Source organism: Mytilus californianus, unplaced genomic scaffold, assembly GCF_021869535.1.
Source record: "Mytilus californianus isolate M0D057914Y unplaced genomic scaffold, xbMytCali1.0.p SCAF_34, whole genome shotgun sequence".
In the NCBI taxonomy this organism is placed as follows: Eukaryota; Metazoa; Mollusca; class Bivalvia; order Mytilida; family Mytilidae; genus Mytilus; species Mytilus californianus.
This window is the reverse complement of record NW_026262684.1, coordinates 1,647,199-1,674,056: the sequence shown is the minus strand read 5'-3', so window position 1 is coordinate 1,674,056 and position 26,858 is coordinate 1,647,199. Positions and strand designations below refer to the sequence as shown.

At 32.8% G+C, this 26,858-nt stretch overlaps 1 protein-coding gene across 4 annotated transcripts in view; it reads left to right on the top strand.

The window, feature by feature from the left end:
- Nucleotides 1–19,450, top strand: part of LOC127736619 (ecdysone-induced protein 75B-like) — a 42,609-nt gene extending 23,159 nt beyond the window's left edge. For all 4 annotated transcript variants that reach the window (XM_052247172.1, XM_052247175.1, XM_052247173.1 and 1 more), the window contains 6 exons: nt 8,770–9,410; nt 12,287–12,384; nt 12,947–13,097; nt 14,099–14,295; nt 15,724–16,099; nt 18,535–19,450. In XM_052247172.1, the coding sequence (XP_052103132.1) occupies nt 8,873–9,410; nt 12,287–12,384; nt 12,947–13,097; nt 14,099–14,295; nt 15,724–16,099; nt 18,535–18,752 (1,578 nt within the window). In that variant the 5' untranslated portion in view covers nt 8,770–8,872 and the 3' untranslated portion in view covers nt 18,753–19,450. The remainder of the gene's footprint in view (nt 1–8,769; nt 9,411–12,286; nt 12,385–12,946; nt 13,098–14,098; nt 14,296–15,723; nt 16,100–18,534) is intronic.
- The last annotated feature ends 7,408 nt before the right edge of the window (nt 19,451–26,858 follow it).

Below are 26,858 nucleotides of genomic sequence, written 5' to 3'. Positions count from 1 at the left end.
CAAATGAGAGGTTAAGCGCTATAAAACCAGGTTCAATCCACCATTTTCTACATAAGAAAATGCCTGTACCAAGTCAGGAATATGACAGTTGTTGTCCATTCGTTTGATGTGTTTGTGATTTTGATTTTGCCATTTGATTAGGGACTTTCCGTTTTGGATTTTCCTCGGAGTTCAGTATTTTTGTGATTTAACTTTTTATCATACATCTTCTTGTCAATTTAAATTCAAAATTAAACAATATTTTGTTGTTATTCTAATGTCAAATACAATTGTCTCGTCATTGGGATAAGTAATCAAAGTTATGCATGAAGGAGTTAACTTCTTTAATTTAGAATGATTGCGACAAAAAATTAACAGCAAATATAGATAAAAAATATATCCGTATTTCCAGGCCAGTACCGAAGAACTGGCTACCAGACTACTGATACCCTCGGGGGGACAGTCCACCAGCATAAGTATCGACCCAGTGGTAGTAATAACACCAATGGTATCAATTTTAAATTAAATAAGCTTTACATCTACTGTTTGCCTGGATCAAACATGCATGATTTTTAATTGTACAGGCTAAGTTTTACAGAATGACATTAATTTAGTTTCTATAATACAGATTTAAGATGCTTTTTTATTCGGTATACAATGTTTCGGTGAACATTTTGATTGCCAGTATAAATGCATCATGGGATCCTGGCTCACTACTTGACTTTGACGCAAAGAGAAGGTTTGACCGGGATACCAGGCGAATAGAAATGTACCAATGTTACGGTCAATCATAAGGATTGAACAGTTACACGATATGATTGGTTTTTATAGGAATATGACTGAAATATGAAAAGTTCATCTTTTGTTTCGTATTTGAATGTTCCAAAATCAATCGAAGTCTTATACATGCACATGTATACGTGCACTTGCATATGATCGATTTCTATCCGACGCAGCTCATATGTTAATACTGTACGGAACCGAAAAATAATACACATTTTAAGTGATTTTATACACCAAAATGCACCATTATTTCTTATTCAATAATACATAGTGAAAATATTTCTAGAAGCTCATAAAGTATTACAATCAAAGCATTTACAACTGTCCTTTTAAAGAGGGTGTTGATGGGGGTTTACAGAGAAAAGAATAATGGGCAAAAAATATAAAGAATAGAGAAAAATGGACCAAAAGAATAAAGAATAGCGAATAATGCGGTGCTAAAAAATAAATAATAGTGAATAATGGGCAAAAAGCATAAATAATGGAGAGAATGGCAAAAAAAATTAAAAATACAGAAATGAAGGACCCCATCCAGACCCTCTTAAAAGGAATCTGGATCTGCGCTTCCAATCGTAGTGAGGTATTTGTTCATTTTCCCCAGGCAAATATGTCTGGAAAATAGTATTTGTTCATAGTCAAAGGTTTTTGCTGTTTTTGAGTTTAGTCAAGACATATACAACCCATAAATTGATAGACAAATTTTTAAAAATCTCTGAAATGCCCCCGAGACAAAATCATAGCCATGGTAACTGTGAAAACAGTCGTGACATTAAAAAAGCAATTTGATTTATGAAACGCAAAACCTATTGCATATTCTGTAACAGATTTGTGAAACATTTTATTGTGTTATTTGTTTTCTTCAGAAGTTTATTTCTATGATATAGTTCATTTGTACTATACTTATTATGTACATGTACAATATATCAGTAAATTAATGTATTTATACACGTAACCTATAACTAAATAGTACATTTGTACTATAACTACTTACTAGTCATTTTTAATTATATAAGTGGGTCTTCTACATGAGGGTCTGGATCGGGGTCATTTCTGTCTTCTTTATTTTTTTAAGCCATTTTTCTCTATTCTTTATACTTTTTGCCCATTATTCACTATTATTTATATTTTAGCACCTCATTATTCTCTATTCTTTATTTTTTTGGGTCCATTTTTCTCTATTCTTTATATTTTGTGCCCATTATTCTCTTCTCTGTAAACCCCCATCTACACCCTCCTACATTACATCACGGAAAAATCTACTGAATCTGTTGTACGGATTGCAACAAAAGAGTACGAATAGATTGGTTCTTAGAGTTAGATAGTTGCAATCTTGTACAATACATTATGTCTGATTCCGTTTTATCTTTTATTTTACAGGTCTTATATCTGTAACCCGATTTTAAGTCCCCCCCCCCCCATTTTACATTCTTTCTAATTCTGTTTTTATCCTCCTTCCTTATTGGTATCACCCTAGCATTATGTCTAAAAAAAGTAAAATCACAAAAATACTGAACTCCGAGGAAAATTCAAAAAGGAAAGTCCCTAATCAAATGGCAAAATCAAAAGCTCAAACACATCAAACGAAAGTACATTTTAGTTGGGGGTGTTTAGGTGTCATTTGGAAGGTTGCAGGTGTGAAAGTAACAAGTGGTAAAATGCTGATGATTATCATATCATATAATGTTTTTCATGTATGTCAACTCAGCAGGATTACGCCTTAATTAAAATGTATTATGTCTTATAAAAATAAGAAGATGTGGTGTGATTGCTAATGAGACCACATGACGTAGGTACAAAAAACTATATGTCACCGTACGGCCTTCATGTTAAATTCTATTTTAATGTGTACTGACATCTATACAAAGCAAGTTAAGTAAACGTATGAATAAAAGTCGATGTGGATTATATATTTAGTGTTGGTTTTCGCTTGTGTTTAGCTATAATCATTTGTGTTGCTTGTGTTTACTTATAACGTTACTAGCTGCTTGTGTATAGCTATACTGATTTGTGTTGTTTGTGTTAACTTGAAACGTTGCTAGCTGCTTGTGTTTAGCAATTATGTGATATGTCTCATGTTGTATTTAACTGTGAGGTTTTTTGTTGCTGGTCTTAAGGATGTAGTCAGGTGAAATAAAAAAATCTGGAATCTAGAATTGGTTTTATAAATCAGAAGAGCATTAGTTAAGGAACAAAATAAGCTAAAAATATTGATAGGTTATGGAATTCCTTACTCGAGATATTTGATTTTTAAAACAATGGCGAGGAAAAGGCTGACTTGGACTTTTACCTTATAGTTAGCATTGGTATTATTTGGTTCTCAAACTGTTAGAAAAGAAATCTAGAATTTGCTTAAATTTTAGTAATGACCTTTTATGAGCTATTGAAGTTTTATTTGAAAAGAAAAGTGTGTGATATGGAGCAAATATTTTAGCCTGTATCGTAGGGGAAAAAACCAAGGAGTCCGAACTTCTGACAAAAACTCTTAAACCCGAGATGACTACATCCTTAAGCTACACTGCAATGTGCTCATGGTGTTTCCCAAACATGCTTATGTTGCTAGTGGTAAGCTATTGTGTTATGTGTTGCTTGCGTTCGGGCTATCATATATGGTGTGTCGCTGGTGTTTATCTGTCAAACACTGTGAATAGAGTGTACGATGACATGACCTCACATCAGCAGGTGAAGTACCTGCAGGCGTACTTTGATATGAAATTATTACTGTTGTTTTGCTTGTATTTTCTTTTTTTTTTTTTTTGTTATTTATTAAATGTTTTTTCAAAACTATATTTATGTTACGATATTTTATGTACTTTTGATAATCCATTGACCGGGGTGATGAGATGAAACAAAATACCCTCTTTGTTTGGTATGCTGTGTCACTAAATGTATACCACACATCGTCTTTTATTTATTCATATTACTCATACGTTTACATGTCATTGTATATAGGTGACACGGTAATATTTCCTGGGCCATAGGAATAATTATGCACTTTTTAGAATTTCACCCACTTTCTAACACTGACCCAGAACTTACATACACAGTAAACTCAAGTACTTTCATTATAAAATTCAGAAATATATTTGAACATGTATGACGACAGTTTACTTTTTCTGCTATCTTTATAAACCTTAGACCAGTAGTGCTTTTTCAGTCAATACAAAATTTAAAAAAAAATAATTTTCACTTGTATGTAAAATAATTTCATATTTTTCTATACCTGGTTCTTCCAAAAGCTTGGTAAAATATGACCAGAAGCCGCTGTATTTTTGTCCAATCACAGTATTCAGATACATTGACCTAAGTAGGGTACACAAAAGATCAACCTGGTTCCCGGAAATAAATACTACCATGCCACCATTAAAAATAAAATGTATCATGGAAGAAATAATATATTTGAACAAGATGTGTAATCCTGATAAGTTGGCGTAAATAATTAGCTAATTGAATTAATGTTGGTTGGTGAGAATATCGCCTGAATATTCAGTGAAAACAGTCTCACTAACAACCTGCTTAAACCGGAAACCAGACCTACCAACACCCTGCTTAAAAAGGAAACCATATTTATAAACACGGCCCTGGTTAAACTGGAAACCTGATTTAACTATTCCCTTCTATGCCAAAAAAAAATACCTTACCAACACATACTTAAACCAGACACCTGACTTACCAACACATTAGTAAAACAGGAAAACGGACTTTTGATTAGACGGGAAATTAACAACACGCTGCTTAATCGAAAATAAGACCTACCAACACTCTGGTTAAACCGAAAATAAGACATACCAACACCCTGGTTAAACCGGAAATAAGACATACCAACACCCTGATTAAACCGGAAATAAGACATACCAAAACCCTGGTTAAACCGGAAACCTGATATGACTAAACATTAAAGATTGATAACTCAGTTTAATTGGAAACGAGGTTTGCCCTGATCATGCAACTTAAGGTTTATGTTTAGCTCAAATGTTAAATAATAATTACAACTAGTGACAAGAACGGCAACAACAGTGTTACTTCTTTAATCTACAAAATTTCCTGTCTTTCCTGTCGATGCGCATGACGACTTTGCATTACATCCTTGGAATTGCCCTCTCATATATACTATAGTCTGAGAAAACATTGTACTTTATTTATTTATTTTACTTTGGTTTGAACTAGATTTCAGTAACTGCGAGTAACGTGATAGCTGTGGGTACTCTTTGATCTGTTCTTTGTGTCATTTGTCTTTTGCATGGTTATGTTTGACTTATTATATATTGTTTGATTTTATCATCCATATTAAGCAGTAATTATGCATTTGGGTCTATACTTTCAATTTATAATAATAGCTAAGCATGTAAATCTCATTATACGAGTTATATAAAATGTACAAACGCAGAATGTTTAACAGTTGATGAATAACTTATCTATGTAAACGTTTTTGTCGTTTGCATGCTCTGAATCACACCAAGGTCTATAAAACAAATAGACAGTGACGTCATTCTGATGCACATAGATGCATCAAACATATATTATATTTATTTATGTGCTCGTTACCATAGGCAGATACATCAATGCTGTGTGTAAATGAACACCCACTTCGTTTTAAAAAAAGGTGCAGAAATTTTTAATGTAAAACTATAGAATTTGTACCCGTATTGTGTTTTTTTTCTAGATTTATCCTTAATAATATCATCAGAGATAGAAACTGTGGATATTGGTTTGAGTTTGACCAACGTGTCCATGGAATGAACACAAATCGTTTGATTTCCCTCCGAAAGACTTGGCCCCTTGATTTTTGTTTTCATTAATAGAATATAATGAGGAATTGATCACAATAAGTTTTACCCAATTAATCATAGCCAACGCTTATGCTTTGGCTAAGTCTCCGAATAATTACATTTTTATTTCATTTTTTGTGAAATTTTTTAAACCTTTTCTCGATATTTATTCTTTTTTATTTAATACAAACATTCAAATGCAGTCTCAACTGTGATAATGCGAGTACTCTCAGATCTGTACTTAGTGTCCTTTTTGTTGTTAGGGATGAGGGATGGATAAATACCCTGCCACGTCCGGTCTGTGTTTTTGTTTGATTGTTCTGCTTTGTATCGATCGGATGAGTTTTGCTTTTTTCAACTGACTTTTAACCGGATTTTCGAAGGAAAAATCGGTTATTGATTTGGGGATGTACGGCGGGCGGGCCATTTTTCTCTATTCTTTATTCTTTTTGCCCGTTATTCTCTATTCTTTATATTTTAGCACCTCATTATTCTCTATTCTTTATTTTTTAGCATCTCATTATTCGCTGTTCTTTATTTTTTTGGTCCATTTTTCTTTATTCTTTATATGTATTGCCCATTATTCTCTAGTCTGTAAACCCCCATCCATACCCTCACATACATGTTCTGATCCAAATGACGAATTTTGAAACAGTCATTCGAGGGCCGTTTATAGCTTACTAACGGTGTGGGTTTAGTTCATTGCTTAAGGTCATGCGTTGATTGATAACTGTTAACATCCTTATCCTTTGGTACTTTGTGGATAGTTTCATACCATATCTTCCTACTTATATAAGAAAAGACGAAGAAGAAGAATATTTTGTTCCAATTAAGGTATCCAGAGGGCATAAACGAGGGTGTGGATGGGGTTTACAGAATAGAGAATAATGGGGAAAAAAATAAAAAATAGAGAAAAATGGACAAAAAAAAATAAAGAATAGAGAATAATGGGGTGCTAAAATATTAAGAATAACTGCAAAAGTTAAAGAATTGGGTAAAAATATACCGATTACAGAAAAGAACAATGTCCTGAATACAGTTATCAAGTAATTACAGAATAGCCATTATTTCTAAAGATAAAGAATAATGAGCGAAAAAATAAAGAATACAGAATGAAGGACCCCATCCATGCCCTCATAAGCAATTGACATGACAATAACATCAATAATCAAGATTAAAACAATGAAATTCAAATGATCATAACATATTTTTAGGTTAAATTCTTAAGTAAACATGTAAGAAGTACAAAATATCATAACACACAATGCAAGTGTGGCTTATTTTAGGTTTATGATCATATATATTTTGAAAAATGTATAATTAGATAAAAGAAATTAATATATAATAGTTGCCGAGCCCAGAAAGTTATATTTATGAAAAGAAAAAATGGAACAAATTATCAGGGATGGTATGGGTTTTGCTCATTGTTGAAAGCTATAGGGTGTTCTACAGTTGTTAACGTCTAAGTCATTTGGTATCTGGTGGAGAATTGTACTATTGGCAATCATACTACATCTTCTTTTTTGTATATGTACGACTAAAAAGACAAGTTGATTATATATGTTTAATGGTAACTAATCCCCTCATAAAAGTGAGAATAACATCTGATATAAAAGTTTTATTGCACATTTAGAAGCTCGTACCTATATTAAGCAAGCTCTCCTGCATTTGAAATTGACTTTTTACACGCGAGTGAATTGATTAATGTATGAGGTTATTGTTAGGGGTTCTTCATTTCTGTATTCTTTAATCATTTTAGGCCATTTTTATCTATTCTTTATACTTTTTGCACATTATTCTCTAGTCTTTATATTTTAGCACCTCATTATTCTCTATTCTTTATTTTTTTGGTCCATTTTTTTCTCTATTCTTTATATGTATTGCCCATTATTCTCTATTCTGTAAACCCCCATCCATACCCTCACATACATGTTCTGATCCAAATGACGAATTTTGAAACAGTCATTCGAGGGCCGTTTATAGCTTACTAACGGTGTGGGTTTAGTTCATTGCTTAAGGTCATGCGTTGATTGATAACTGTTAACATCCTTAATATCCTTTGGTACTTTGTGGATAGTTTCATACCATATCTTCCTATTTATATAAGAAAAGACGAAGAAGAAGAATATTTTGTTCCAATTAAGGTATCCAGAGGGCATAAACGAGGGTGTGGATGGGGTTTACAGAATAGAGAATAATGGGGAAAAAAATAAAAAATAGAGAAAAATGGACAAAAAAAAATAAAGAATAGAGAATAGAGAATAATGGGGTGCTAAAATATTAAGAATAACTGCAAAAGTTAAAGAATTGGGTAAAAATATATCGAATACAGAAAAGAACAATATCCAGAATACAGTTATCAAGTAATTACAGAATAGCCCTTATTTCTAAAGATAAAGAATAATGAGCGAAAAAAATAAAGAATACAGAAATGAAGGACCCCATCCATGCCCTCATAAGCAATTAACATGACAATAACATTAATAATCAAGATTAAAACAATAAAATCCAAGTGATAACATATTTTCAGGTTAAATTCTTAAGTTAACCTTTTTTAAAGAAGTACAAAATATCATAACACACAATGCAAGTTTGGTTTATTTTACTAGGTTTATGATCATATATATTTTGAAAAATGTATAATTAGATAAAAGAAATTAATATATAATAGTTGCCGAGCCCAGAAGGTTATATTTATGAAAAGAAAAAATGGACCAAATTGTCAGGGATGGAATGGGTTTTGCTCATTGTTGAAAGCGATAGGGTGACCTACAGTTGTTAACGTCTATGTTATTTGGTATCTGGTGGAAAATTGTACCATTGGCAATCATACTACATCTTCTTATTTTTGTATATGAACGACTAAAAAGACAAGTTGATTATATATGTTTAATGCTAACCAATCCCCTAATAAAATTGAAAATAACATCTGATATAAAAGTTTTATTGCACATTTAAAAGCTCGTACCTATATTAGGCAAGCTCTCCTACATTTGTAGTTGACTTTTTACACTCGAGTGAATAGATTAATGTATGAGGGTATTGATTGGGGTTCTTCATTTCTGTATTCTTTAATCTATTTTAGGCCATTTTTCTCTATTCTTTATATTTAAGCACCTCGTTATTCTCTATTCTTTATGTTTGTGGTCCATTTTTCTCTATTCTTTATATTTTTGTGCCTATTATTCTCTATTCTGTTAATCCCAATCCACACCCTCGTGTATTGCTTTGTATTTTTTAGGTTGACTAGATGCTGATTACTTCCTGTATATACACAGAGAAAATTTTAATTATTCATTCAAACACATACAAGTAACCTTTACTTCTTGATATGAAGGATAAGAATGACTGAAGACGAGGGTCTAGTTGTACAGAAATTACTGGAAGGATCTCATATCAATGCGCATGTAGGCGGTGCAGTAGCCGATGCAGCAAATACTGATGTCAAACATTCATGTCCTCTGAATAACGAAACCTCTGATTTCAATAAAGATGTGCAATTGACAGACTCAATGCATGCTCAGCAGCAAGTCTTAGATACTGGTACTAAACCATTAACATTTAACTCTGAAGTCCTTACTGATTGTTCTATAGCGACGAAAGACAACGCCAACATAAATAATTGGAAAGGTTTCCAAGATGAAGACAGATCCGAAAAAAGTATAGAAAACACTGATTCATGCGAAAGTGACACAACTTCTTTGTGCGGAAGCACTTCCGGAAAAAGCATAGGTAGCAGTAATTTGAATCTCACAGATTCAGAAAAGGATGACATAGTAATAATTTCATCAGACGACACTCTAGACAGGACAGGTTCATTGACTGGAAAAGATAATGAATCAAATAAATTTCCTTCACGGCCTTCAAAGAATGCTAAAAGAGGTATGGCAGCCTATATATAATATGTCAATAAGGTCACTTGTTCTTCAGACTTTTACTTATTAGATTTGGAGCGAGCAAGCGAAATATTATTTTTTTTATTTGTTTTTTCCAAATGAATATTTAATCAAGCGATACCAATAATTTGGTTAGAGGAATGCATATTTTAAATTTTGTACGAAACTTCTGTTTAATCTCAAAAAATATAGTTTTCTGTAAATTGTTGGACGATTGTGACGATCAATGACATTTAAGGAAATAACTTGTTGATTTCATTTAAATGGAGTGATACTTCCGAAAGTCTTCAGGAGAAGGCTGTAAGCTTTTTTTTTAAGGTCTTCAAAATTTGAAGCAAGCGAATCCGAAGAATTAATAATCAGTTTTGATTGGTTTAAATGATATTAATTCCACCAGCTTTAAAACAAATCTTTTTATATTTCTTATTTAATATACATGTATTGCAATGTTTTTGTTAGACTGCACGTCAGAAAACACAATGAGACAACAATACGATAATACACTTTTAATCAACATCCGTATGTTAAAAATATTCGACAGAACCTTCCAAAGAAGAAAAACCTACATCATGATGGCAAACAACGGAAAACGGCTAACAAACCAACAAAATTCTACATTACACTACATAGACAACTGAAGACTCAGCAATTCGAACACCACCAAAACATGTATTATGCTCTCATGTGCGCATGTGGGGGATAAGCAGATCCTGTTTATTAAGTAGTAACCGTTGTGTCGCCCATGGCAATTACTCAAATATAACAACATAAAATTACGGTTTGATAATAAGTTTTGAAGAGCGATGTTAATAAGATACGATAATAAAGAATATTTGTCAATGAATAAGTCATTATAAGAGGGTCTAGATGGAGTTTACAGAATAGAGAATAATGGGCACAGATGAATAAAGGTCCAAAAAAATAAAGAATAGAGAAAAATGGCCTAAAAATTAAAGAATACAGAAATGATCGACCCCCATCGAGACCCTCATTTAATATGTTCACTTGTAAAACAATATTTCCATACCATTGTATTAGAACATTCAGAGGAGAGAACAATGTTTCCAAAATCAAAAAAGTTTTTAGACGTACACATTACTGACTCATTACTACATAATTGTTTACCAATATTTGCTGGTTGCCACATCTATGTTGTCTTGTTCAGTTCAAGGTACAGTAAATGGGTTTTTATAGTAAGGGTTGGGTGCCCGCTAATATGGCTAATCCCGCCACATTCGGAATCTGCTTGGCCCAAGTCAGGAGACTGGAATTCAGACTGAGTGTTTTTCGTGTGTTGCTGTATATCATAGTTGTTAATCGTTTATTGTATTGTACATAAATCAGGCCGTTAGTTCTCTCGTTTGATTTTGTTTTACATTTTCCATTTCTGGACCCTTTATAGCTTGCTATGCGGTATTGGTTTTGATCATTGTCGAAGGCTGAACAGTGACCTATAGTTGCTTTTTTTCTACGTCATATGGTCTCTTGTGGACAATCTTTCAATATAAGTGAACATTTATATCGAAAACACATAAAATAGGTAAAAAACGATCTTAAATTGTCTAAATATCATGCTGCATTATTTCGTTTTTTCAGTAATAGTTCAACAGCCAAAGTTGTTGGCAAAATTTTACAAACATCTGTGACATAGCCCATTTACTGACCTTGACCTTACTATCTTTTGAAAGCGACTAAGTGGTCTCATGGTAGCATGCTCGTCTCGAATGTTGAAGGTCGTTTGTCAAACCATATAGCGACCTAAACATTTGCTTGCTTCTCTGTTAAGCATGTGGTATTTAGGTCAAAGATCAAAGACACGACGACTCGCATGTTAACAATCCAACTCACCTTGTCGGTCATGTTTAAAGCTATGTTTGTTTTCGTATTGCTTGTCCAATTATGCATCTCATATTTGCTACGTCACGTTATACACCAAACAAACCACATTTGTTTAAATAATATTTAGTTGATTACCACTTCTATACAGAGTTTATAAATACCATTGAAAACTGCTATTGCAGTAAGGCCAAGCCAAATCAATACATCGAAGTTGGCATACATATGTATACATAGAAGCAGGATTTGATATTAAAATGGTGTGGCCTAAAATCAAATTGGTTATGTAACCCTGGCTATCCTGCAAGATTGATCATCTGTTTCTGATAAACACAGATGTTCTGCGTAAAATCAAATTAGATTAAATATATGCCTGACAATTATGGACAATGGTATCAATCATTATACCTAACACGCAATCACACTTTGGAACAAGTCGCACATGCAAATTGGTAAGCAAATCATGGTATTCGTAAAACAGTGTATAACTTCAATTCCAATATCGAATTTCACATTAAATTGCACGCCGTAGGTGGTGGAAATTTAACGAATTCCAAATTAATCTTAAACGACTTGAACGAAGCAAGATGTGTGAATTTGATTTAACACACGGAAAAACTAAAATCAAACATCATATTTAATGAATACGTTTGCGGCACTGACAAACCCATTCGAAACTAAACAAACATAGCTGACTATACGGTTTGGTTGTTCGCATTGTTGACGGCCGTACGGTGACCTATAATTGCTTACTTCTGCTTTTGAATTCTGCTGCATAGTTGTCTCATGGGCAATCATACCACGTCTCAATATTTTTATTTTACAATAGACACCGTATAAAATTTATCATGTAAACAAACAAAATAGAGCACGAAAACTTAGACAGTCGCATAAAAAAGTATTGTTCAAGGGTTATCATAATATCCTGGTATCCTGCTCAGTTTGTACCACCCTTCGTGCTGCAATGATTTGTCAGATTATTTGTTTTAAGTTTTTTTCTTAATCGAATAATTTGAACTATTACAGTTAAGAAAATATATCCTGATGGCCACATCCTCTGTAAGATATGTGGTGACAAGGCTTCCGGTTTCCATTATGGCGTCTTTTCTTGTGAAGGATGTAAGGTAAATTAAAACTATAATTCTAGACACTAGTGCAGCCAATGTAGTTACTTGTAGATCCTTGGCATTGTGTACGTTACTGTGATTATCATTGTCCCTGATTATCATATATACATGTTATAATACAGATTACTAAAAAAGTGAAAAATAAAAAGCACGCAATTAATACTGTCTAAAGCGTAATACAGAGCTGGGAGGAGCTGAAAATAAAGAACTTTACGTAAGACAGGATCAAAATGAATATTCTGTAGCAAAAAATGCATGAAACAGTTAAGGCGTTAAGCACGAGGGAAATGATAGGCATGCGTATCAACATATCAAAATGAATAGTTAACCCGCAAATAAAAATATCCTGCCCCTCCCCAGAATATGAAATGGTCGTCACCTTAAGTTCTGAATGGCATGAATGTATATCTAAGTAAACACATGGATTACCACGACAAAAATATAAGTGTCCATCACCTATCATTAACAGTTTTCGCCAGTATTTACACATGCGATATGTTTACTCTCTATGATGTATTGTTTTACATTTCATAGCTGCAAAATATATCTTTTTTTTCAGGGATTCTTTAGAAGAACAGTCCGCCAAAAGTTGACATATAAGCCATGTGCTAATGGCGACAAGAAAGGATGTTTGATCATGAGGATTAGTCGAAACAGATGTCAATACTGCCGTATGAAGAAATGTTTGGATGCAGGGATGTCACACGAAGGTACTTTACTTTTTTGTACACTCTGGTTAATTAACGAACCCCATAATTAAGTAGACAGGGGTTAGAAATAAGAGGGTATAGATAGGGTCCTTCATTTCAGTATTATCTATATTTTATGGATTTTTATCTTTAAAAGTAAGATTCTCGTAGACATGATTTAAGTGTTGATTTTTTCTTTGATTTGTACATCCCTCATATCTGTTTATTTTATTACCTAATTCTTTATTTTCCACGGTTATTTTCTATACTTATTACACCATTATTCTCTGTTCATAATTTTTTTGCCATTATTCTCTTTTCTTTAAATCCCCCCAGACCCTCACATATGGTCATCTCAGGATTTAACCAATCTAGCAGTAAAATTCACTCCAGAGAGGGGCGTCTATTTTGGTTGTGCTGTTCGGGATATATAATTACGTAGCTACGTCAGCTCGAAAATGAGATGCTCTCTATACGTTAAGGAACATTTGCAACAGTTCTTTCAGGGATCCGTTGGTTGTATGATGAAAGTTAAAATTTCTGTAATTCTCTTGCAAACTTTAATTTCTATTGACAGAAGAAATTCCCGCTCTTTATCATGAACGACAAGCTTTACAGAACTATAATTACCATTTGATATATTGGAAATGTGTCCTCCTGAACACCAATAAAATATTTGTCACTGAACGTAAATCAAACACCAAACAATCAATTAATCATGTAAGTTTATCAAATATCCTAAAAATTTACACAACCAATTAATACACTTTTCTTATTGTTACAGTTGGCGCCCAAATTAACATCGTACTGATATAGCTATTTCAACAGTTTTTTTTTTATTGCAATTGTTTAGGTTTTCATAATGATTCCGTTATCAAGGTCTTAGATATCTCTGATTAGTATCCTAATTATCTCAAATAAGTCCATGCTATTAGCCGTTGAGTATATAAACAATCCATCAGAATTCTATTTTCTTATGTATAGTAACACAATTAACTCGTATAACTGTTTTTTATTTCTAGCTGTAAGATTAGGAAGATGTCCAAAGAAAGATAAGCCGTCCAGATTTAACTTATTTAAAATTTCTAATGAGAATCATGACAAAATTGATATTGACAAGCAGATAAGGACAGAAGAATTGATTTTAAAAATTCATGATAGTTTTATGGCAGCGAACAAAGAGTTTCACGCATTGACGTGTCGTTACCAGCAGTCAAAGGTGAGCATGTGCATGCTTTGTGAAATGTAGGTTTTTTAAAAAACAATTAGTTTGATACCACAAGCTTTTTTGTTGTTTTTTTTTTTCATCAAAGATTGATATAAATATAGAATAGAAAACAAAAAGTTGAGAATTAAAGGACACTTATATGGCTTTATAATCGAAAATTACCGGGTATGTTAAGTAATATAGTCATTACTGTTGCATTTGAAAAAAAATGATACATACTGTATGTCTGACTCTACAAAAACACTAAAAAAAGGTGAAAGCCTTCTTTTGTATTTTTTCTGTTTTTTTAAGAAATTCTTGATGTGTGCTTTAAATCTCATTTTATTCATGCAAAGGTACATGTATTTAATCATAAGAAAATATAGTATGATTTTCGATGTGACAACTGACAACCAAATACCAAATGACGTAGAGGTTTAACAACTATTGCCCACCGTTTGGCCTTCAATAATAAGCAAAACCAAAACCGCAAGCTACATGAAAAATGTAAAACAGTTGAAATATCAGGCATAAATATTAAAGCTGATATTATACACTCAAGAAAAAAACGTACTTGAATTCAGCTCACACCGCTACAATGTACAAGGACAACATAATAGTGAGTCGTTTTGCTTAGTGTTGAGGAAATCAATATGATATTGAAATGAAAAACACAATCCACTCGATGTTTTGATTCTTTGAGCTTTGCAAGGTGCTTTTAGTATTTGTTTCTTGAATTTATACACATATTCAAGTTATAAGAACTTGTTTCCTTACGAAAACACATAAATTTTGTATTACACGCCCTTTGTAATGGTCTTTACGAATTGCACAATTAAAGAATTATTACATTGTTTCAATTTTGTCATTTATTGTAAAACGAAAATCACACTTTATAAATGTGTTGCATCCTAAGCGCTTATCCGGATTTGCCTTCATCCGGAACGTTCATACCCCAAACAGTTGAAAGCCAAGGATGTATATCTACCTAAACACACGATGAGATATATCATCAAAATGAGTCTAAACGAATAACCAAGTCCATCTAAGGTCAACTTGCCTGAAAAAAATGGATCCTTATTTTTTTTTTTTTTTTTTTTTTTTCAATTCATGACCCAAGCTGTGTAACAATTCATGACCCAGTGCCGTGTAACAATTCATGACACAGTGCTGTGTAACAATTCATGACCCAGTGATGTGTAACAATTCATGGCCCAGTTCTGTGTAACAATTCATGACCCAGTGTTGTGTAACAATTTATGACCAGTGCTGTGTAAAGAGCTTTATTGGGGTGGAGATTTTATATTGACTTGACCTTGTTTCAGTCATTAAGAGTGTTATCAATACAAAAAAACTATAACATGTGTGTTTGGCTTATTTCCTTAACTGTTCTGTATTACCGGAGACATATCTGAATTGTTTATATCTTTTCTCATTAAGGTTTTGGAGGTCACATGCGAGCACGATACAAAAATATTGTGTTCCAGATACTTACCAGCCATTGTTCACTTCACAACGATATTCGCGCGAGATTTGACTCCATTTAAAAAAATAGATGTGCACAGTCAGAGAAATCTTGTGAAACAAAGTTTATTGGAAATAGCTGTCATTCATTCACTGTATTGGAACGATGAAACCACTTTCGGTAAAATATTGGACCGTTTTGGATATATCGTAGATATTTTGAATTGTGAACAGTATGGGATTTTTGGACAATTTCTATTAGATATGTTCTACTCAGTTCAAAAATTAAAAAAACTGGAATTAACTGACGTTGAATTGTCTGTGATGGCTGCCATGGTATTGTTTTCACCGGGTAAGTTATACAGATCAGTCTTTGATTAAAGATAGATACTAGTATTCAGAACTGTATTTAACCTCAAAGTAACTTCTGAAATCTTAATATTATAACATAATTGAAAAATAACCCTTCAACAGAAAATAATTACATTAGATGTATGTTTCATTATTATACGTTATTTTGATTGGCTAACAGCAATCTCGCGTCATTCTTCATTTCAAAATGAATTTCAGGAATTGTAACATACATGATGGCACACGTTTCCGCAATAAAGTGCACAGGTGAATAAAAGAAAAAAAAATGATAGTAATCGTGTTTTCATGAGCATAGCGAAAAAATGTAATTATAAGTATTGAATGCTTCTTTTAGTAATTTCATAGGGTTGTAAAAGCGTTGACCGTGCGTACATTTTTAGAATGAAGCGCTTCAGCGCTTCATACAAAATGTACTTCGGTCAACGCTTTTTTACACCCCAATGAATTTACAAAAAGAAGCATTCAATTCTTAAGAACATATAAAAAGTCAACAAGCTCTGAATATAAAAAAGATCAATTGCAATCCCATGCTTATATCTTACAAATACCTCTACTTGCATTCCAACGACGCTCAATATAACATTCACCAATATGTTACGAGGCATGCATGCTTTAGGCGTGCATTGCACGATATTCAGCAACTTTCATTTTAGTTGATAATAAAATTTAGAATACCTCGTATTGTGGTAATTTTAAAATACAGTTTCTAACCATATTTTTTTTTTAATTTCAAGGTAGGACAACTTATCTGAAATATTTCAAACAGATGATCAAGTGCATAAACACAATATGTTTATTAATTTCCATTTTACGTTTTCATTGACACTACAAATAGGCATAATACAACAACTTTAATGCTTCTTCTAACGATGTGGTTGGTACAGGTGATTAGTTGTATTCACTTTTTCCATCCGTCCGTCCGTTCGTCTGTTCGTCATTTTATCCATTCATTACATTTATCACCTATTACCAAACTTCCGAATTAAAGATTGATTTGATATGTGGTCTGGGTTTTAATGACGATGGAGTTGTACCGTGTAGGCAATTTTCAACATTGTCACTTTCTGTTTGACGATACTTTGAATTTTCATTATATATACTGAGCATGGAATTTGTCGAAAACTTCTATATTATGAAATAAGTTTGCACATTTGGGCATGAACTTTACAATACTGAATTGCGACTTGTACACGATTTCAGATTTTCCGGACAGTCAATTTCCGTTTTAAGACACTTTAAATTTGTATTTCAATTTACTCATAGCACGTAGTTGCCAATGTCTGATATCGAGAGGAGTTAACTTTAATAAATATCAGGTGAAGCATCTGATTTGTACTCTATATGTTGTTTTGTTCTACTTTTTTCTACTCGACTGGTCTCATTCAGTCTAAATATTATTTAAATCATCTGACTGGTATTGAAACTGCACTGAAGCCGAACAATATATAAACAGTAAAACAATTATAAAAAGTATTAACTGAACCAAGTCTGAATCGTACAAGAACCGAATGAGTCGGAACTTTACGCACTGTAACATTATCATCGAACAAACCAGTTGAGACATCAGTTTAACTGATCGATTCCTTTTTTAAGAATTGTCCTATTTAGTTTAAACATATTCTATTGTTATGACATATTGGTCAGACACAAATCGTCTTGTCTAGTGCTTTTCAGTTCAGAAAAAAGCCAAGTCAGTTTGGAACTGCTCATAAAACAGTTGAAGACTTTTTCAAGACTCACCGAGTACAGGTATACGTTCCAACATATCCATACTCACACCTTTAATGAGTGCAGTGTGTTAAACAGGTTGGGGACAACCCACCAAATGAGGAACTATTCCCCAAATGAGTAACAATCCCTCATTTGAGTAATCATTTGATAGTACTAAAAATTAAATTTTCTTTACTGGGTATTTTTACTTAAAATGGCACAAATGTATAGAAAATTGAACAGCTTCTTCCAAAGAACCATATTTTTATTTTGGGTTTTCAAAAAGTTAGAAGCCTTGAAAAAGTTAATTTTTCGAAATTTCCATAGACTTGTAACTTCTCAGTAAATCAGGTTAGGACTATTCATCTTTTGGAAAATTTGCTGCATTTTTTATGAATATGTGCCATTTTAAGAAAAAAAGACTCGGTTATAAGAATTTCGTTTTTAGCACTATCAAATGATTACTCAAATGAAGGATTTCTACTCATATGGGGAATAGTTCCCCGTTTGGCGGATTGTACCCAAACTGCTAAATGTATCTAGTCAGGAATATGACAGTTGTTTTCAATTCGTTCCGTTGGTTGATATAGTCGAGCGCTTGGTTTTGTCATGTTTTATAGACTTCCCTTTCGGAATTCACCTTGGAGTTCGGTATCTTTTTTTATATATATTTTGCTATAATTTGTTTTATTCTTTATTTTGTAGATCGACCAGGACTGGATATTTACAAGAACACATTCCTATTAGAACAAATGGAAGATATTTTGTGTCTTGCGTTAAAAAGTCAATTTGCTCAAAATCATGATAACTGTGAACAACTTTTTACAAAAATAGTTGAAGTTTTAATAAACTTGCGGACTATTTCTGGGGTGTATTTAGAAATTATTCTCAACTCACAGATAGACATTGTAGACGTGTCATAAAGCGCCAGAATGAATCAGATTAAAATAATTCCGTCAGTCAGGATGCACAAAAAAAATTCAGATTGCTGGTGGTATATTTGACCAATTACTCCACGGTACATTGTTATTGTGCATATTTGTTTATTTATCTATACACTACAATTTCGACAAAACGGAAGTTCCGAGATAGTCCGTTTCTCCGGGTCTGATCTCATTTTATACACAAAAGTCAGATGATTACTTCAGAAAGTTTGGTATGTTTGGATAAACAACATATCGTTTGCGTAAAATATCAATTAATGAGTAATTGGTTTTCACCAGTGTTATTTTGTCAAATAGAAAAGTGATCGACTATCTAGCTGTTAAAATTCTTGGATATGCTTAATTTGTCTGTGAGAAAGACTAGGAATATGCCAAGAAAATGTAATGCTTTACGACTTTTTCAGCCCAAACATTCGAACGGCCATTTTCTCGGAATGGAATTCCCGTATGAACGCTTCATTTTGAAATTATCATAATATCAGATTATATGCTTTTATAAACGCTTAATGCTTGTCAAGTTGAACAACACGATCATATGAAATATTATTATTTTATGGTGTTTTACAAACCTGTATATTGCTATGTTTTATTTGAACTATTATAGTATTTATATGTCAATATGACGAGGGCCTCAAAATGTTGTTACCTATAGACATAAATAAATTAATTAAAATGTGTCATTTGATTTGTGTTTGAAAGGCATAATTGCTTACATCCACTTCGTTTGAACTTTGATGGGTAGTTGTCTCATTGGCAATCATACCCCATTTCCTTATTTTTTTTATAAATATGTTCCCTTTTCTACACTAACACGATGGGTGTCACATGTAGAGCATGATCGGCTTACCTTTCCGCACCTGAGATCATCTCGTTTTGTTGGTGGGTTAGTGTTGCTCAGTCTATGTTGTGTTTTGAATACTTTTTGTCTTTTGATCGTTTTGTGTGTTTTGCCATCGTGAGGTTGGTATCTTTCGCCACTTATGAGGTTGGTATCTTTCGCCACTCATTTACTGTTACACCATTTGGGCATTATCTTTCTCAGTAAGATTATACTTTTTTGTTAAATTAGTCATGTCTTACATTTTGGTGTCGAACCCTTAGAACCTTTTTAATTAACACGTAACTATCCCTTAAGACTTACTACTGAACATACGGCATGACTATATCGTTGGTAAGTGCTCGTTGTTGTTTTTTTTTTCTCTCATTAAATTTAAGTAAAAGCTTTGGCTCGAAACATATTATTCTTTATCCTTTTTTTTATGCCTTTCGGATTGTTCTAACGACTGCATTTGCTCTTTGTAAACCAGGAACCGTTTGAGGTAAACAACTAGTTATCGATGCAATTTATCAGTCTATTCACCTTATTTAAATATTTCCAAAAGAACTTATACAATTTATAATTGGAGATTGCAGTAATTTATTCGCTTCGAAATTAAATACAAATTTAGGTCTACATCGATTAAGAATCTTGTTTAATAAACCAGGTAAATTGATGTTAACTTTATTCTTTTTAGCCTTTAACGTTTTTTTGTGTTTTTTGATATCATCATTGTTATTGATTGTCGGTGGGTTTTATAAAATATTGTCAAATAGAACACTTCAGCAGACGACATTATTTAATCTATGCTTTTTAAATTCAAACGACAAATGAAACATTTGCACACTGCTGGATAATTTTCAGGATATGACAGATAATAAAGAAATAAAAGGCGAATTTTAGTAAGCAACAATGCTACAGCAACCAAACAACTATTGCTCAATGAAATAAATCTTGAGATCGGCGTTCTGTTGTATATAGTTTTATTGTGAAGTATGGTTATAAAAAAGCTTGAAATGAATGGTTTTAAAACTTATGTATCGTACAATTATCATACACGCATGTTTACTTATAAATCAGAACAAATTGTGTTTGGGGAAAACGTAGATAAAAATTCCTTGTTTTATGTTATGATAAAATTTTGCTTAGTGAAGAACCATACTGATTCCCACATCAAATATATCGAATGTTAAAAGTAAAACAACAAAAATACCGAACTCCAAGGAAAATTCAAAACGGAAAGTCCGTTAGCAATTGGCAAAATTAAAAGCTCAAACACATCAAACGAATGGAAAACAACTGTCATACTCCTGACTTGGTACAGGCATTTTTCTTATGTAGAAAATGGTGGATTAAACCTGGTTTTAAAGCTAGCTAAACCTCTCACTGTATGACAGTCGCATAAAATTCCATTATATTGACAACAATGTGTGAACGTAGAAGCATCTTGCAAAGTTGTTTGATTTCCCTTTCAGATATATTGGTGATGTCCTGTCACTGAATAACCCACATGTCAATGAGTGCCTACGTCTTATACATCTTAGTGAACTTGAAATTAAGGATACTACCGAAAGTAGAAGGTCTACTTTATATCTTGATCTTTTACTCGAAATTGACACAGATCGACGACTGCAATGAAACGAGAATCTATGACAAACGTGATGATTTCTACTTTTCAATTGTCAACTATCCATTTCTCAGCAGTAACATACCCTCTGTTCCATTATCAGATGGCTTTTGCATATTTCAGTTAATAATTTACGCTCGTGCATGTCCACACTATACAAACTTCGTTAAAAAGGTAGAGCTCTTAACATACAAATTGCTCCAACTGGGTTATGAGGAAGAACGACTAAAATCGACACTTCATAATTTTACGGTCACCATCACGAATTGGTTGACCGATATGTTGTGTCGATTTCTTTACTCACTAGTGACATGTTTTCGTGGTGTAAGATCTTCAAATATCAGATTCATTTGATCTGCATCTTTTACCGGTTGTGTTTTATTTTCGATTGTGACATTTTGATTGTGAATTCGCATGACGGGTGATGTATACATAGCAGGAGATGCTTACCCTGTCGACACATACGATCTCGTCCCTTTTGGAGTTCATGAGCTTCATTCAGTATTTGTTTGCTTGTCTTGATTTGATTCTTCTTAATCGATTTATTGTCGCCTAAATTGAGTATGATTGTGTTTTCTCGTTGATTTTCATACCATATCTTCCAGGAAGCCTCTGTGGCAGATTGCTAGCAGTTAATCTTCGTTGATTAAAAAGCCTGTAACCTCCGATGTCGTGACTTTGAACACCGATTCGTGGCAAGGTGGAATTGACTCCGATATTTATTGACAAAGATTGCCAGTTTTCCTGCCGGATGTCGGTGGGTCTTTTAGTACACCGACTTCTTTCATCAATGAAAATTGCCACCATGATATTACTATGGTCGCTGACAATGGTTTTACGCATAATCACACAAATCTGCAAATGCGTCATTCCTGACATGATTTATAGCATATCTTTCTTAAATTCTCAGAAATTATTAAGAAAAATCTCAGGCAAAGTTTACTTATAGTGAATTTGTTTTGCTATTCTCTAATTTGGTCCATTTTAGTCATATAGTTTCTCACGTAATCATGTTATTATACATCCTCAGGCTTTCAAATTTTAAGATCAAAAGCGTTCTGGATGAAGGTAGATCAAGATAGCGCTTCGGCCGCACAAAATGTATAAAGTGTTATTTTTATATTTTTAATTTTTTTACGGACAATATCACGAGTTGGTTGATCGTTATGGATAATTTGTTTCACAACTGACGACGAATATGTTCCCATTGTGGTTTCCATAATCCCGTTCTCTTTTCTTCGAATGTTACCGACTACGTTAGACTTATCACCGGGTTTTTACATACATGAGCAACAAGATGGGTGTCACACGTGAAGCAGGATAATATGCTTACCCTTCCAGAGCACCTTAGATCACTCCGGATTTTGGTCGGTTCATGAATAAGTTGCGTCCGAAGAGCTTCTCTGGAAATAAAGAGCAAAAGGAACAAACAATAAAAAAAACAAAAAAACACTAGCAAAAATGTATAAGTACTTCAAAAACGCGAGGAGCTGTATCACCAAAATAGGGCATAAAAAATAGTCAAAGCCATCCAAGGTCTACTTTGGCTGAGGGAGCTGATCATTTTTTTTTTTCTTAATGATTTCAAAATTTATGAACAGAGAATCTAAAAAAAGGTATGTTATAAATCCAGTCCGTACTGAAGCGCTGACTACTAAGCTGAAGGTGTCCTCTATGACTAGCAGTCCATAAACATAGGTATCAACCTAGTGTTAGTAAATGAAAATACCAATTTATAAATTAGTTTCTGGATTTAACGTTTTCAGAAATGTATAAGTAATTGGAAACGTAAGGAGTCATACGGTAAGTTGTTAAGAGAATCACCGTAATTTCTATGCTTTTCTGAACAGTTGGATCTTGACGACTTCCACAAGAAAAATAAGAATTCATTGAGTATTTCATGTGATAACACTTTATAGGCCACTGCGTCTTACAAAAGGAAGACAAATTACAAAGTGGTTCACCTCCCAAACGAAATAATAAAATTGTATGTCATTTTAACATGTATATGAAATGAATACAAACGACGATAACTTTCTGAAATAAATTCAATAGGCTAATTATTCTGTTTTTATTTCATATATTCACATCTCGATTCGCCATACATATATATATTTATGAAAATATATCGTTTCATATCTTAAGGCGTATAAATGATTTTAAAGGTGACGTTATGAAAAGCTCACATTGAATTCGAGAATTGTTAAAAGTGATTTAAATCTATCAAATACTAAAGGCATATTCGGATAATCACAATATATATAATAGTTAAATCTATTAGTCTTGATGTAATTTGTGTCTTAAATTTTCAGCTTCGGTCATCTAACGTCATGCAGGTGACGAATAAATCGCGATAATGCTTTATCCAATATGATATTTTACTAGTCGAACTCTTGTACAAAAATGAGGACGTTAAGAATCTTTTTAAGGGTTAGGCTGCTTTTCATATTTACAATTCATTTATGGTTGTCTATGTGACGTCATAGATATGTCAATATTGAAATGTTGGTCACAAAATTGACTCTTTATTCATTTTCAAACTCATGTCATCATTTTTTTCTATGGAGTTTTACATTATTAGTATTCGTTTTTATGATGTCGGTTGTCAGATATTTATAATTGCTGTCTTAAACATCCACTTCTAAGAGGGTGTGAACGGCGTTTACAGAATAGAGAATAATGGACAAAATTGCAGTAGAAAGGGCCAAAAATATACAGAATAGAGAAAAATAGGGCAAAATAATAAAGAATAGAGAATAATGGGGTGCTAAGATATAAGGAATAGACGATAATGGCCAAAGATATAAAGAATAGAGAAAAATAACCTGAAAAATTAAAGAATACAGAAATCAAGGACCCCCCCCAAACCAGACCCTCTTCTTAGATGAGTTCGAACGAGTTTTTGTTGTCTGTTATTGCTCTTGTATTCGCTTGTTACTATTGTGAGAAAGAACGAGTTTCTGCTCCTTGTTCAAACTCTTGTCATCATTCTATTCTATTGTGAAAGAACTTAACATCATGAATTACAATCAAATTATGGTGTCTGTCATCAGTTATTGCTGTCTTCACCACCACTTGTACGGTGAGCAAGATCAAGTTTCTGTTTTCTATTATTGCAATCTTCACCATCCGTTTCGATGGTGAAATTGATCGAGTTTCTGTTTTCCGTTACTTTCCTTATTACAATCCGATCCTATGTTGAGATAAAACGAGTTTCTATCGCCTGTTATTGGTTTAAAGATATCACAAGTGGTTCTATATAGTATATGTAAATAAATTACGTAAGGCAAACGTCGTCTAGTCTGGTTTGGAACAAGTAGCCAAGAGATATATTCAGTAGACTTCGTGTTATTCTCATCCTACTTAAGGAATGACTGTAATATTTGTTCTGTCTATATAGAAATAACATCAAAAATGTGGTGCACACTGAATAACCGGCGTAGCGGGTTATTTAAAAGTGTGCACCACATTTTTTAGGTTATTTCGAAATATAGTTGTTAATTTCTGTGTCATTTTGTCTCTTGTGGAGAGTTGTCTCATTGGCAATTATACCTAATCTTCTTATTTTTAAATATAAGAAGAACAATTCCACTTTTGCTAGTGCGATGTTTCTATTTTAAAAATCTAAACAAACGGTACATAAGGGTAATCTTGTAATGTTGTGAAAAGTTTAAACAGTTTTGGCACAAAAATAGAATTTAAGATTTATTACAACATATATATCAATTCTAAATCATAAATCATGTTTTATATTAAATTTTGTAAATCACAATTAATCAAAATTATGTACCGAAATGAAGTTCTTGTATAACATACTTTTCTTACATTCTAAATGATTAGATTTAGACATTTGACCTAAAATGGAGATGACTTTTATTTTTATGTCTCTTTTGGGCTTACAACTCTTCACGAGTGTGAGTGTTCCTGATAAAGATAAATAAACAAAAATCGCTTCGGACACACGAAATTTAAAAAGCGTTATATTCATTTATTTCACAATAACAGAACATGAAGAACTTAACAAAGTCTTTAGTTTTCTATGTTGTGTTTTGTGTACTGTTGTTTGTCTGTTTGTCTTTTTCTTTTTAGCCATGGCGTTGTCAGTTTATTTTCGACTTATGGGTTTGAATGTCTCTTTGGTATCTTTCGCCTCTAATTAACAAAGTTATAAAATGTGTACGTTATTTTTCTTTCCGTAGTAACTTGATGCACCTCCGATAATTTGCTAGGTTCATGTTTAGCGTATAATTTTTTATTACTCCCTTATTCTTTTTAAATATAAGAGTGCCTAAAGAGCGCACAGTTGTGCATTTGGAAAGAGATACTAATAAGATTAATGGTACCAATTTGTATGCACCAGATGCGCATTTAGATTAAATTATCAACCCCTCAATAACGACTTCATTTAATCATTTCTATTTAAATTCAAACGCTAAATGAATTTTTTCATAATTTACGCCCTGCAAGAGAATTTTTAGAATTCGACAGATGATAAGGAGATGAAAGACGAGTTTTTGATGAACATCAATGCTACAGCAACCAAACAACAACGGAACAGTGAAAAATATCGAAACATTAGAATTATGTTGTATATAGTAACATTTTGGCAAGACGTTTGGTTATGCAGAGCTTGAAATTAATAGTTTTAGAGCTGATCTTTAATATACGAATATATCATGTATGTTCACTTATAACATGATAAATAAGTTTTTTTGTTTTGTTTTAGTATGATTGTGCTTTCTCGTGTATATTGATATATCTTCGAGGAAGCCTCTGTGGTCGGGCGGTCGAGGTAGTACATTTACAGTGACCAAAGCCTGTCAAAGATTGCCATGTTTCCAGCCGGAGGTCGGTGGTTCTCTGTCAGTACTACAGCTTACTACATCAAAAAATGCCGTCATGTTATAGCAAAGGTAGCTCAAAATTGATTTAAATCTGCAAATGAGTCGTCACTGACAAGATTTATCGCATATTTATTAAATTTTCTGTTGATATAAGAAATAAACTTAGAAATTAGCAAATTAGACCCTAGACAAATTTAGCTATTTTCAAGGTCCTGTTTTTGTCATATCGCTCCTTAAGTTTTCAAGAACTTATACATCCTTGGCTTTTACATTGGTTTTTTTTTGCTTTGAGCGTTCTTGATTAAGATTACTCATGAAAAGCAATTCGGACGCAACTAACTTATGAAGTAATATTTTTATTGGTAAACGCATTTAATGTAATCAATATCTCAATAAAAAATTAAAATATTTTTTTAATTTTGGATGTAACGCGTCTTCTGATTGGCTGACAGTGTTTTGTCTATCAGCTCATAGACACAATTTTGTCATGTGACCGTGACGTCATCAACGTTTTTTTCAGGATTTACTCCGGCTTAAAATGGAATTTAGAATTAAATTATAAGGAATGACTGTAATATTTTTTTCTGTCTATTCGAAATAACATAAAAAATGTGGTGCACACTTTAAAATAAACCGCTACGCGGGTTATTCAGTGTGCACCACATTTTTGATGTTATTTCTTCATAGACAGAAAAAATATTACAGTCATTCCTTAAATGGAGAATATGAAAAAAACAAATTATAAATGTGGTGAGGCCGAAGTGTTCTCTTGATCTACCTTCATCGGACACACCCTT